The 13,749-nt window shown below is 34.3% G+C and overlaps 1 protein-coding gene across 1 annotated transcript in view; it reads left to right on the forward strand.

The window, feature by feature from the left end:
- Nucleotides 1-13,749, forward strand: part of TMPRSS15 (transmembrane serine protease 15) — a 73,321-nt gene that overhangs the window by 12,168 nt on the left and 47,404 nt on the right. Inside the window, exons 4-7 of the mRNA XM_063305472.1 lie at nt 4,961-5,112; nt 9,060-9,101; nt 9,747-9,788; nt 11,122-11,241. Coding sequence (XP_063161542.1) covers nt 4,961-5,112; nt 9,060-9,101; nt 9,747-9,788; nt 11,122-11,241 — 356 coding nt within the window. The remainder of the gene's footprint in view (nt 1-4,960; nt 5,113-9,059; nt 9,102-9,746; nt 9,789-11,121; nt 11,242-13,749) is intronic.

Below are 13,749 nucleotides of genomic sequence, written 5' to 3' on the forward strand. Positions count from 1 at the left end.
TTTAGATTTCACTTCCCAGGATGTGAGGGTCATGAAATCTTCCTTCATACATGGTATTTAACAGTGATAAAAATAGAGAAGAAGTATACCCTCATACACTCAACATATTATAATTCAGTGTGGTTTAGTTCAGGTTTCAACTTTAGCTTTATTACATGTGTAGCCATTGATACAGAGCAAGTTACTAAAAATCAAGTTAATTTTAATACAGAATATTACACTCCATTCCCATTGTCTTCAATGCTTAGGCTGCCATATGCAAAAAAGCCACCTGTTGATAGGTTTGGGCAATATATAATATGATACTAAAAACAAACCAGGAAACAAACAAGCAACAATACTTTGTTCTTGTCAAAGTCTAAAATATAGGAGTACAGTATTTGGAGTATCTCTATATTAAACAGATTAATATAAGGAACAATTAATATGGGGCATAGTTAGGCCCTGACAGTCTCCTGGTTAATGTGCCTTGTTTGGATTTGGTTTAGTGTGTTGTGTGCCTCTTACCATTGCCTTTTTAAACCATGGGTTATAATGTACAAACCTACCCATTTGTAATTTATTCAATAAGCCATAGGTTAACAAACTGTGATTTAACTGTGAGATGTGAACCCAGAGGATGGCTGTTCAACTGGTCTTTATATTTGATTGGTCCATGTTGAATGGATTGTAGAACAAATACACCCACCTTGTAGACCTTTGATCTCATTGCTTTTTCTGCAGAACAGCATGTATCCTTTTAATTCAAAGAATATTTCCTTGCAATTTTTCCATAAGAGACATGCATTGCTATGCTCTTTGGGGCCATCTGATTTCATACTTGAAATTCTGATAAGTCAGAAAGATAGCATAGAAAGAATTGCCTAGAGAATTATAGGAATCATTTAAAAACTTAAAGGAAAATTCTTTGAATATAGTGCACCTTTCTCTTTGACTATAAAAGGATTAATCATCTCTTACTCATAGCTGCATCAGCGACAGAATGCTGATAATAGTCTTTAAAAGACAAAAGGTCACTGTTGTTCTGTAACCAAAACATTTTTTTTTTCACTTCAACAAGAAGAATTATATAGTCACACAGCGTTCTCAGACCTAATCTTGCTAGAAACAGAGAAATTGATACAGGGAATAACTGAAAATAAGAAAATCAATCTGAATTTCCCATTGAGTAAAAGAAAACTTTTGTTTTCAAATGTTACCAAAGAAATTGTCTAAAATGTATAGAGGTACTTCAAATTCATGCTGGAAATGTGAACAACATGAAGGGACATTTTATCATGTATAGTGGACATGTACAAAAGTCAAAAAAATGGATACAAATAAATACTCTAATTCATAAGATTTTAAAGACTTATGTACAATTGAAACCAGAGGCTTTTCTTTTGGGATTAATGGACAGACAGCTAGAAAAAAGCCACAGGACTTTGTTTTTATATATGACAACTGTAGCAAGATTACTATATGCTCAAAAGTGGAAAGGTTTGACATTACCCACAATGGAGGGATGGTTGGTGAAGATGAAGGAACTTCCAGAGATGGCTAAATGGACTTCCTTGATTAGAGAAAAGACAATACCTACATTTATGGCTGACTGGAAACCCCTTATAGACTTTTTTCATGAAACAGAAAAAAATGCATTTACGACTTGTGGTTTTTATGATTAGAAAAAAAATAGATAATAGAAAAAATGAGCTTTGTAATCATAGAGTGACAGATTACTTTGTAATCATACTTGTATTTGCTGTGGAAATTAGAATTACAAACTGGAAGCTTCTTTCTATTTTTTTTTATCTTTTCTTTCTTCACTTTTGTCTTTTTCCTTTTCTCTCTCTTTTTCTTTCTTTTCTTTCTTTATTCTGTATTACTTTGTGTTAGTTTTTATACTCTCTGTAAAACTTTTAATAAAATTTATACAAAAAAAGAAAATGCCAATATTCTAGTTAAAAGACAGAAGAAAGAAACATTTTATGTCTCATCAGTAATAGGATATGGGTAGAGAAGCTAAGATAGGATTTACTATATTCTTTGGACTTTCAGAGAGTAGGTGGATTTGTCTCTTTCAGCAAAATCAACAAATAACATTTTTAAATAGCACCCTATAACATTTTTTATTTCTTGGCTGAATTGGGTAACATTTATAAAGATTAAGAAGATATGATTAAATGAAGCACAGCTCAGTTTATTTTACCTAGAGCCATGCTATTTGGTCAGATAAAGCTATAAGTCAGGAATGTACAGCCTTTGTGGGGCCACAAATAACATATAAACATGACAACCTTTAAGAATATGAAATATAATTTACCTGGTGCTCTCATGAATTACTGTGGAGTGGGCAATATGATTAAAATGATTTATTTTATAGTTCAACTCCTTAAAAAAATTGTCCTTCCAGTGAAAATAAGGGTGAGGTATTGGGCAATTAGTAATTCTTATGTGAAGATCCCATATAACAGAAAATTGATTCTGCTAATCTCAGTTTAGCAATGGACAGAAATCTTTGAAATTTAACTTTTTTAAAATTAATCTTCATGTTTAAATTTTGAATTTTAATTATTTTAAAGTTAAATTAGAAACCTACATCATGTTAAGTAGCTTCAACCACTGAGCTACAATTATTTGTAATGTTATACTCCTTCCTTAATGTCCTTATCGGTTATATTTATTTATTTATCATATTTCTTTACCACACATCTCATATTACAACTCTGGGTGATTTACAAACAATTAAAGATAAAAGATTAAAATATCGTTAAAACCATACAGTATACTGTAAATATAAATACACATAAATATAAAATGCAAAATATAAAATATAAAATACAAAGTTCAAAATGGCAAATAACAATCTCATCATTGGCCCCATCAAGGTGCCAACCACCCCCATGATTGGCTATCACCCCTCCCACCCCAAGTAAGGTGGCACAACCAGGTCTTAACCCTCTTCTGGAAGGCAGGAGAGTGGGGGCATGCCTCACCTCCAGGGCTGACTTATTCCAGAGGGACCCTGTCGATTGAAAATTTGTCATGGACAGGGTCCATAACATGCCCTCTCTGCCTGACCAGGTGGGACAGGTTGATGTGATGGGGGTGAGGTGGTCCTTCAGGTAACCTGGACCCATGCCATGTAGGGCTTTGTAGGTGATAGCCAACACCTTGAATTGGACCCAGAAGCAAACTGGCACCCAGTGCAGGTCACACAGCAAGTGTGTTATATGTGCACTTCTAGGGGCTCCTAAAACTGCTCACATGGCTGCATTCTGAATCAGCTGTAGCTTCTGGATACTCTTCAAGGGTAGCCCCATGTAGAGTGTGTTGCAATAATCTATGCAGAAGATGACTAGAATATGAGTGACTGACCAGAGGGACTCCTGATCCAGGAAGGGGCATAACTGGCACATAACATGACGTTGTGCAAAGGTCCCCTGGCCATAGCTGCCACCTGCTTTTCGAGCAGGAGTCATGAGTCCAGGAGAACCCCCAGGTTCCTCACCAGATCTGTCTGGGGCAGTGCCACCCTACCCATATCCAAAGATGGTAAGCTCCTGGATGCCAGGGAGCCCCTAACCCACAGCCATCCCACTTTCCAGGGTTCAGCTGAAGATTGTTGTTCCCCATCCAGACCCCTACAGCCTCCAGGCACCAAGAGAGGATGGTCACAGCATCACTTAAGTCACCAGGGATGGAGATGTATAATTGAGTATCATCAGCATATTGATGATACCTCATCCCACCCAGAGGTTTCATGTAAAAGTTTAAAAGGAGCGGAGAGAGTGCTGAGCCCTGTGGCACCCCAAAAAGGAGGGGCCACAGGCCAGACCTCTTGCTCCCTTTCAACACCGATTGAGACCAGCTGTGGAGGAAGAAGGTGAACTCGTGCAAAACTGTGCCACCCACCCCTAATTCCCTGAGTCGACCCAAAAGGATACCATGGTCAAAAGCTGCTGAGAGGTCAAGAAGAGCCCAGATGGATTCACTGCCCCCATCTCGCTCCCACCAGAGATCATCCAAAAGTGCAACCAAAGCTGTATACATGAATACCCACATGGGAACAGGGCAGGCAATAACAGATCGTCAGTCTGGATTCTGTGGACACCTCTGAGTTTATATCTTTATTTTGGGTTATCATAATCATAATTTCCTCATTGGCTTCAGACTGGTTAAGCAGGTCTGTAAACTGTGTTACCTTTTATCAGACCATTTATTAATATCATCATTTCATTGCAAACATGATTTGCTGCATAATTAAGACAAAATGTCTGATTCCACTTCTTTTTTTAACTAATACGATTAAGAATATAGGGAGCTGATATACTGATATGGGCCATTGTCCTATTTAACTCACTGTTGTTTGTACTGGCAGTGGTTCTCCAGGCATCTTTTACAGTAATACCACTGACTGAATCCCAAATCTTTTGCACATGTTCTAATGGCCAATCATATGGAAAGACCGCATGCACCACTTCCCTGTTAAAACAGAGTTTAACTAGAAAACAAGAATCCATTAAGAGTTCTTGAGTACCCATTCAATAGTTTCTATTCATTTTTCTCTTACACATTTATCTGTTCTTTGCATAATCCAGTAGAACAGAGTTGGAAAGTTTTTGGATGCTGGGGTCTGTAATAATTTTTACTGGGTATCAGGAACTGCACTGAAACCAAGTTAATTAAAGTGGGTGGGGAAGCAAGCATATTTTAACAAAAGAAACATTTTAAGATTTCAGCTAAAAAATATTTCCCCTCATTTTTTTTTGTCTTTTTTGCCTTTAAATTTCCACCTGCTACAAACAATTTCAGCATTCCACAGTTAGGAGCGTATCATCTTGTCAAAGCAGGGGGCAAAATTCCAGCCATTAAGAGTCATTCTATTCTAGTGCCAAGATCCTGGTCATTCATTTGTTATTCAGTAATAAGTTAATGTATATTTGTTGACTAATTTTTGTTGTTGTTTTCCTTTGGCCAGAAATGGTAGCGTAATTGTACTGTTCAAACTTTTCTTTGTACGATGGGTGTCTAAAGTAAAGATAAAGAATGAATTGGTCTATGGCATCAAAGCAAATAAAAGTGAACTTTTACAGACTCTTACTATTGACGTGAAGAGCATAGAAATAACAGGTAATCCACATTTTTTAAAACATAGAAATATGTTATTTAATTAGCTATTTTCTGCTGATTGTTGTTTCAACACTGGCATCTTTACCCCTATATCTTTGTTCATGTCAACAACTCTTTGGTTTTCAGAACTATTCATTCTAAAATATTGGTGATCACCACATACAAACAACTGCATGCGCATGTATGGGCAAATACACACGCACATATGTTACCAAAATAATACCATGAAGAAGACTGACTGAAAAATGAAAATTATGCCCAGTTTAAAAATTGATGATGATGAAGGTGGAGTATTTTTGTACAGCAGGAATGAATATCAATAATATGGTCTCACATGAATATGTGAGTGGCAAGTAATTTTTCAGGACTTAAAAATATATTTTAAAAATAGGGTTGAGCTTAAAAATGTTTGATCCAAATGTTTGAGATTCAGGATCTGCTGTTCTGCTTTCAGCACTAAACCTGATAATTATTAAAAACTGAAGTAATTTATAACTTACATTCTGAAAGGATATTTAAAGTAGTGTACTTTATATTCAGCACCTGAACTCCAAAGTGAAATTACTTGGAAAAATCTCATTTTTTTTTTAAAATCTAGCATTTGGCATAAATGTCCTCCTTACTCGTCTTTGGTTCCTATATAAGAGTTGATATCTTCACAGTTTATTCCATTCTTAAGGACGAGGTTGTTTTACTTCAATAATGCAGAAGAATTTTCACTTTTTGAAAAATCCCCAGTCCCCCTTCCCCCACCGCCATCCCAGCCTTTTAAAAGGGGAATAGGTGTTCTAAGGCTATTGGAGGCTAAACACAGCTATTTTATTTGATTTAAAATGTAGAAAATCATATTGTTGATTATTTATGATATATCACTGGTATCAATAAGTCCAACCTCAGGTGTTCTAGGAATTGCCAAAACAAATCTAACAGAATTAGAGTGTTAAGTTTATCCTCACTAGATTTGTTCAAAAGTATCATGTTTAATCAGTCAATCAGTAAATTTAATTATGATCTCAGACTAATATTTAAAATTCATGACTTTGCTTCAGGTAATCAAATAAGCAATATACAGATTACATAAAATCAGTTTATAACCCATAATATGCACTAATCAAAGAAGATCACTCTTTACTATTTTTCTCTACTTTCTGCTCCTCTGTGTGGCAGTGCTGTACTCTGCAGACTGCCAAGCAGAATTTTGCTACTTGATGGGTAATTATAGAATCTTTGGCTTCAAGCAGATATCTGACAAAATCATTCAGAGCACTGGAAATGTATGCATTAGGGGGACGAACAGATATCCCTATAGAAGAGACAGTACAGAAAGAGATGGGCCAATGTACTATCATACCTGTTCTGCATTTCACTGATTAGAGTGTCCTTCTATCTCCAAAGCAATTCAGCTTTTTGCATTTTTCAGAAAACTATCAAGAGGCTGTTCCAAAGTACCGGCGCTTGCCACAGACAAGCAGCCCACTTGAATCTGTCAAAAATGTGGGATTATAAATTGTTTCTCTTTAGCTATTCTAATAGGTCAGGCATAGTGACTGGATCAGATGTTTCCGTGGGTATCCAAGTACCAGGACATAAAAGGCTTATAGAGTAACACCAGCACCTTAAATTTACCTGGAAACCAACTGGCAATCAGTGCAGGCCCCACAACTTCAGTGTTACATGGTCCCAGAAAAAAGAGCCAGTAAGCTCTGCTGACTACCACAACACACTTTAGATAGTTGTGCCTTTGAAGACTACCTGGATAGTCTTTAAAAGGAGAGCCATCAAAAGTATGTAGCAGTAGACTGGCTGGGTGGCAATGAGAGCATGAATTACTTTTGCCCAAGGCACAGGTATAGTTAGAGCACCAGCCACAACAGTATTAATAGCAACTGAAATATACTGTATTGAACTCATTTATCTGAAAAAATACAAAATAGCTGTAATGCTTCTTTGTACCTTCCAAGCAAGAATCACCATGTTAACGACTACAAATGGGCAATTTGAATTAATATGAATAGAGGAAGTACTTATTGGGAAATCTGAAAAAAGGTGAAAAAATATTTTTAATTCCTCCTAACCTCTTCCTATTTTTTACATTAATTCTTCCTTTATATTATATTATTTTAACTTTTAATTTTTACATTATTCAATTTACATTATGCATAAGAATTTTAGAGATACCAATCGAAGCGAATATTTGTAGCTCAGGGTTGAACTGTGGAGTCCTTGGTGCTCTCTGACTCTTGTTGTTTTCTTGCAGATGTTTCATTGCCCAACTAGTCAACATCTTCAGTGTGAAGAGGGAATGGACTTTGCTCTCGGTTTATATACCGTGGCTTGCCCTGCTTGTGTTGGTGGGGGTGTTGTTCTCTCCTTGGGAGTTCTTTGACTGGGCTGTTGTTTGCTGCTTGGTTGCTAGTCTGGCAATGAAATGTCTGCAAGAAAACAACAAGACTCAGAGAGCACCAAGGACTCCACATTTTAGAGATAAGAATTAATACAATTTTTTTTTTTTCCCCCAGTGGAAAGATAGTGCTGTCAAACCCATTACTGGTAGCAGAGATACAGTAATGTGTTTGACAGCACTGTCTTTCCACTGGAAAAATATATTGTATTAATTATTATCTCTAAAATTCTACGGTTTTTGTTTTTTTAAAAAATATGGGGCATATAATACTACTTATTTCATCATCAGAGTACAGTTATGCGATGGCCAGCTTTTGGTGGCTGGAACAATGCAGTGACATTACACAAGGAAACAGGGTTTGGGATATTAAAGGATATATTGCAAAACCAAGATTCACTCAGATTGAGCTTGACTCCTCATGATTTCATAGGCTGTAGAGGACATAGGGAATTGCCTTGAAGGACAAGAGGAAGAGCTGCTGCCAAGGCAATGGTCAGATACAGTAAGTGGGGCTTATTCCTAAAAACTAATTTGAAAATGTCTCAGACCCCTCCCTAGTTCACATGAAGGTAAAGGGAGCAGGGGGAAGAACATTCAGACTCGCAAGATTCTGTTGCTATAGCTGTTATAATAAAAGTAGTCCTGGCCTAGATGACATTGGTTTCTTAATCTGGTCTACCTTGTAAGGACACAGGTAGCCTTGTTTGCAATAAAATAGAAGTGAGTTGTCATTGCCTTCTTGAGATATCTTTTAATTTCCAAGTATGCCCTAAAGTCCTGGACTTTCATGAAGCTTTCCTACACAAAAAGTAACCAGGTCTGACTTTGTTTCTGAGACAACTTGGATAAGAAGTAGTAGTTCTGCTGTGACTTTACTTGTTAGTAGACCTATTTATTTGTTGGCTTTGATATGTTCAGCCTAAAATAATATTTTTGTATATTTTTCCTCTCCCCCAAATAATGGGAAATTGTGACAACATGACTAAACTGGCCTGTTGGTTGCCCATGCTCACTTACAATAGAAAAATACAGAATATCCTGTAGCTTGTCATATATTTTAACAGAGATTAAGGGCCATCTCAAAGAGCATAATTCAAAAAAGCTAAACCTGATAAGTTGTTCCATAGCAGTTGAAAATGTATACATAGGTTTCCCAAATATTTTTAGAGTTGAGTTATTATTGACTCAATAATAACTACAACTATTTGCAATTAGACTTACTAGAAAATGTATTAAGGACCAATACTCCTTAGAAGTAAGACCAAATTCTAAATTGTTCTGTGTATGATTCAACTCTAGGTATTGTCAGGAGTTTAACAATATAAAAACATAAAAACATATAATCTATGTTGTTAGATTGTAAAGAATGTAAAATAAGGAATCTGAACAAAATCATGATAACTTCTCTCTACCAAACCAAAAAGCACTTTTTATGTATATACTGAGCTTTGAGCAGATTGGAACAAACATTTGATTTAGAAATAATTGTGGATTGTTGTTGTTTTGTTTTGTTCATTTGTTTGTTTTATTTTCTGTTTCACAGATTTTGGATTATTTAGTACAAGCAGGCCTTTCATAACACCTGGTTAGTAAAAACAAGATTTATAAACTAATTTCATGGGAAATCAGAACAAACTGACTGGTGAAATTCATTCACTTTTTTGCATTATTGTTTAAAGTGCCAATAAGAAGTAAAAATTAATTTAGAAACATATATCATTTTTTTATGTTATTTATTAATTTTGTTTGATTCACTTTGCAGGAATTTCTAGTACAAGCAGTCCTTTGACAACACCTGGTTAGTAAATATAGATTTATCACTGCATATTATTTTATTAGTTTTATAAGTTAATGAAAATTGCTTGAGAAAATTATCCTTTTTTTCCCCTTTGTTTTGTTTGTTTGATTCACTTTGCAGGAATTTCTAGTACAAGCAGTCCTTTGACAACACCTGGTTAGTAAATATAGATTTATCACTGCATATTATTTTATTAGTTTTATAAGTTAATGAAAATTGCTTGAGAAAATTATCCTTTTTTTCCCCTTTGTTTTGTTTGTTTGATTCACTTTGCAGGAATTTCTAGTACAAGCAGTCCTTTGACAACACCTGGTTAGTAAATATAGATTTATCACTGCATATTATTTTATTAGTTTTATAAGTTAATGAAAATTGCTTGAGAAAATTATCCTTTTTTTCCCCTTTGTTTTGTTTGTTTGATTCACCTTGCAGGTTTGGGAATATCTAGTACAAGCAGTCCTTCGACAACACCTGGTTAGTAAATACAGATTTTATTAGTTAAGTATAGAAAAATTTGGACACAGTATTTGAAATACCCCAAATATTTTACAAATTTTCCAAAACATAAATTGTTTTAGAAACAATTGTCATTTTAGTTTTTGTTTTGTGATTGAAACTTTTGCTTTCCCGGTTTGAGCACATTAAATACAAGCCCTACTCTGATATCATTTAATATATGAAATGTGAAATGATAAAAAACAGATGAACAAAAACATGTCATTAAAAATTCTGGGTATATGTATAATCAAATTATGTTTTGTCCATTTAATTTTCCCACTCAAACATTCATACTTAATTTTTTTTTAAATCTGGATTCAAATGATAAGCAGTATACTAACCTCCATCTATCTATATTTCATAAGAGAAATCACCTCAGTTTTAAGCATTTTTTACTTCAAAAAGTTGGTAATTGTACTTTTACTAATCTGTTTTGGAAAGAATTACCAGATTTGTTCTTTGTTATGTTGTTTTATATTTATATTTACATATTTCATTCCACCTTGGAAAGAAAACCAGTAACTGAAGAAAACATTTCCAATGGATTCATTTTCTCTCTCCAGTAGATGGCATTGTGGTCTAGTTTTCAGAAGAAGAACAAAGAAGGAATAAATTAAATTAAATTAAAATAAGAAAATAGCATTGTTGTTAATATCAGCCAAAAAATTAGTCTTGAAAATTGATAATTTTTGCCATTGGATTTAACCAAGGCTAAACTTTCTCACCATTAATAGCAGGATTAGGTTAACAGTGCTATATAACGAGAACACATCCTGTTGAAGGACGAAATAGTTCAGCTCTCTTATCTATTTATAAAATAATTCCAAACATTTATTGTGATCATTAACCTCCAGTATTATTTAATATAATTCTTATTCTTTATGTCAGTTTACTGTATGCATATACGGTCCCTCTTCAATACAAAAGTCTCAATAAAAAGCCACTAAAAAGCAAGGCAGTTTTTAATCTCAGGTGCTAGATAAAGGGAGAATCCAATCGATTCTAAAGCCATTTCCCAAGTTTTATTTTAGATAGTAGCTGTCTTACTTTATTACATCAGTCATCATGGCATATTCACATCATAAAGGACATACCTATATGAAATGTAGAACTTTCACAGACAATGAATTATGGAATTTTTAGTTATATTTTAAGGAGTCCTTGAATTGAATTGCAGATATGTTTTTAGAATGTGAGGTGCTTCCAGGATAGTTTCCTGATTATATTCTATGAGTGGAATGTTTTCTAATTCAGGAAGCCAAAATTAACCATGCATTCAATGTTATTTTCTTTTTAAAACATACCTTAGGGAAATGTTTGCCTTCAGATGAACTTTGTGCTGATGGAATAAGCTGCATCAAAAAGGAATTAATTTGTGATGGGAAACCAAACTGCCCAGATGGCTCTGATGAGTATGAACAAAAATGTGGTAAGAATTTAAGCTTCTGTGAAGCTTAAATTAGCCTTTGAATTTCCAGGGTAATGATTAATATCCTGACTGTTTAATAAATAAAAAAATAAGCCAATGCAGAATTGGGCTTTGGTTTGGTTTTACATATCTGATATATATTCTTCAAAATTGACCTTTTACCAATATTTTTTCTCTTTTAAGGACAGTATTAAATAATTTATTATGGGTATATCAATACTATATGAGAGTTAGTTTGCTGTAGCAGTTAAGGCACCAGTCGATAAACCAGGAGACCACAAGTTCTAGTCCTCTCTTAGGCACGAAGTCAGCTGGATGATCTTTGGGCCAGTTACGCTCTCTCAGTCTAGGAAGAAGGTAATGGCAAACCACTTCTGAAACCTTGCCAAGAAAACTTCAGGGACTGGTCCAGGTAGTTACCAGGAGTCAACACTGACTTGAAGGTGTGCATGCGTGCACACACACACACAATCGACACCATAAAAATAATCATAGTCTGCAAAGGAATCTTGTATTATTATGCATATATTTAACTTTTATACTAACAACGTTAATATATGGTGTTGGAATAGAAGAGCTGATCTCTATTGCTTTGAATTATTCTTATGGTAATACTTACAGTTGTGCACTGGATTTGGCTAAATCCTGAATGAAATTGGGTGGCTTTAGGCTGATTTTATAGTTCCACCATGTGAAGTGAAATGCTTATAAGAAGCAACCTGAATTGAATTGGAACTTTCAGAAGACTTTATGTCAGTTTGAAGCCACTGTCCAACATATTCCCTTCCTTTAGGTATTCCCATGTGATTATAAAAGAAGCAGGTACTTCCAGGCTAGACATTGCACATTCTCCCTTTCTTATTAATGGAAGTGACATGTTTTTCATTACTTTTCCACCCTTATCCCTGAAAAAAACCATTAAGGCAGGAAGACAGAAAAGTTGTACTCACTCTTTGAGAATACAACCAGCTTTCTATTGGAAAATATCCTGAGAAAGAACTAATAGTCTTTTTGTAAAGAGGATGTAGCTGTGTGAGTGCATGGATACATTTCAATGGATTTCTCTTTTTTATCACACCTTTCATATTTTACTCTCATCTGACCAATATTTAGCTTTGTCTATACAACAGTGTTTTCAAAATTTTAATATCATTTTCTTCTGATTAATGTTATCTCAAAGTTCAGGTTCCCATATATTAGTATACCAAAAGGATTATAGATATTGTCAAAATGGTCTTCTAATCATTCATAAAATATTTATTTAACCACCTTATTAGTGACATTTAAAGCCATTCAAACAAAAGGGAGAGGCAGGGAGTGTTCATTCTTCACTGGCTGTCAAGTAGATAACAACAAGGAAACTGCAATGAATATATGCAAATCTTTACCTAGTATAAAAGGCAAAGAAAATTAATATCTCACAGCTTGAATTCTAGAAACATTTTAGACAGATACAAAGCACCCTCTTTTTAATCTTCCAGCCATGAAATTCATTAAGTCATTCATTAATGAGACTCACTAAAAAATCCAGATAGATACCACTGAGAAATTAAGTTTAGCTGATTATTCTCATTGTTTGTTTAACATGTACAAGACTCTATGATACAGTCTTGATTTTTTCTACTTAAATTAATTCAAAAGTCTCCACCAAGAACCACTTATTACTTACACAGAGAAGCTCATTTGTATTACTAAATATACAGTTATGTTAATGTCCTTGAGGTTCCAATATTAATAATATGGAGTCAAAATGTTAAGTTCCATTTTTCCATACTGTTTGGTGTCTGCAAAATGTGGGATGATAGCTTTCTGGCAAGTTAGCAATGTGATGTTTTGATCATTATTCCTAAATGTTTATAGTTGTAAATAGAAACACTGAGGGGCCTAGAAGAACTCTATAAGGAGAATTCACAAAAAGCAGAAAGAAGATACCTGCAATATAATGGTGCATCATATTTTGTAGCTTTTGAGTGTTAATTTTTCCCCATATGACAAAGTCACTTCTATAGCATGTGAAACAGCCTAATTTGTACCTTAATAATGTACATTAATAATGTACATTGCATTAATATTTTGCCCACAAAATAATATATTTTCTTTCAAAGAACTGCAGTATGTCCCCATAATAATTATTTTAGTGCTATTGAGTTCAGCAAATGCTAGGGACATAAATGACAGCACAGGAAAGGTATTATTTTAATGGTTTCAGTAATTCAGTTAATATCTCAGCTAAAATATAGGTAATGCATGACACAGGATGACTTCCTTTCATAAAATTAAGCAACTCTAACACCTTCAACATCTTAATTCAGCTTTAGAAAATACTGTAAGAACTACTGATATACTAAATTATGAATAATAGTAGCACTTTCTAAAAATCTAGAGTTATGTAGAGCATTTGAACCAATTTTATTAAGTAAATACTTTTTTTTTTTTTTAAGTATGGAGTATGTAACTTCAAAAAACAGATGTTGGCTCAGAATGCTCAACTCTTTGGGCATTCTTTGT

Source organism: Candoia aspera, chromosome 5 (assembly GCF_035149785.1).
Source record: "Candoia aspera isolate rCanAsp1 chromosome 5, rCanAsp1.hap2, whole genome shotgun sequence".
NCBI lineage: Eukaryota > Metazoa > Chordata > Lepidosauria > Squamata > Boidae > Candoia > Candoia aspera.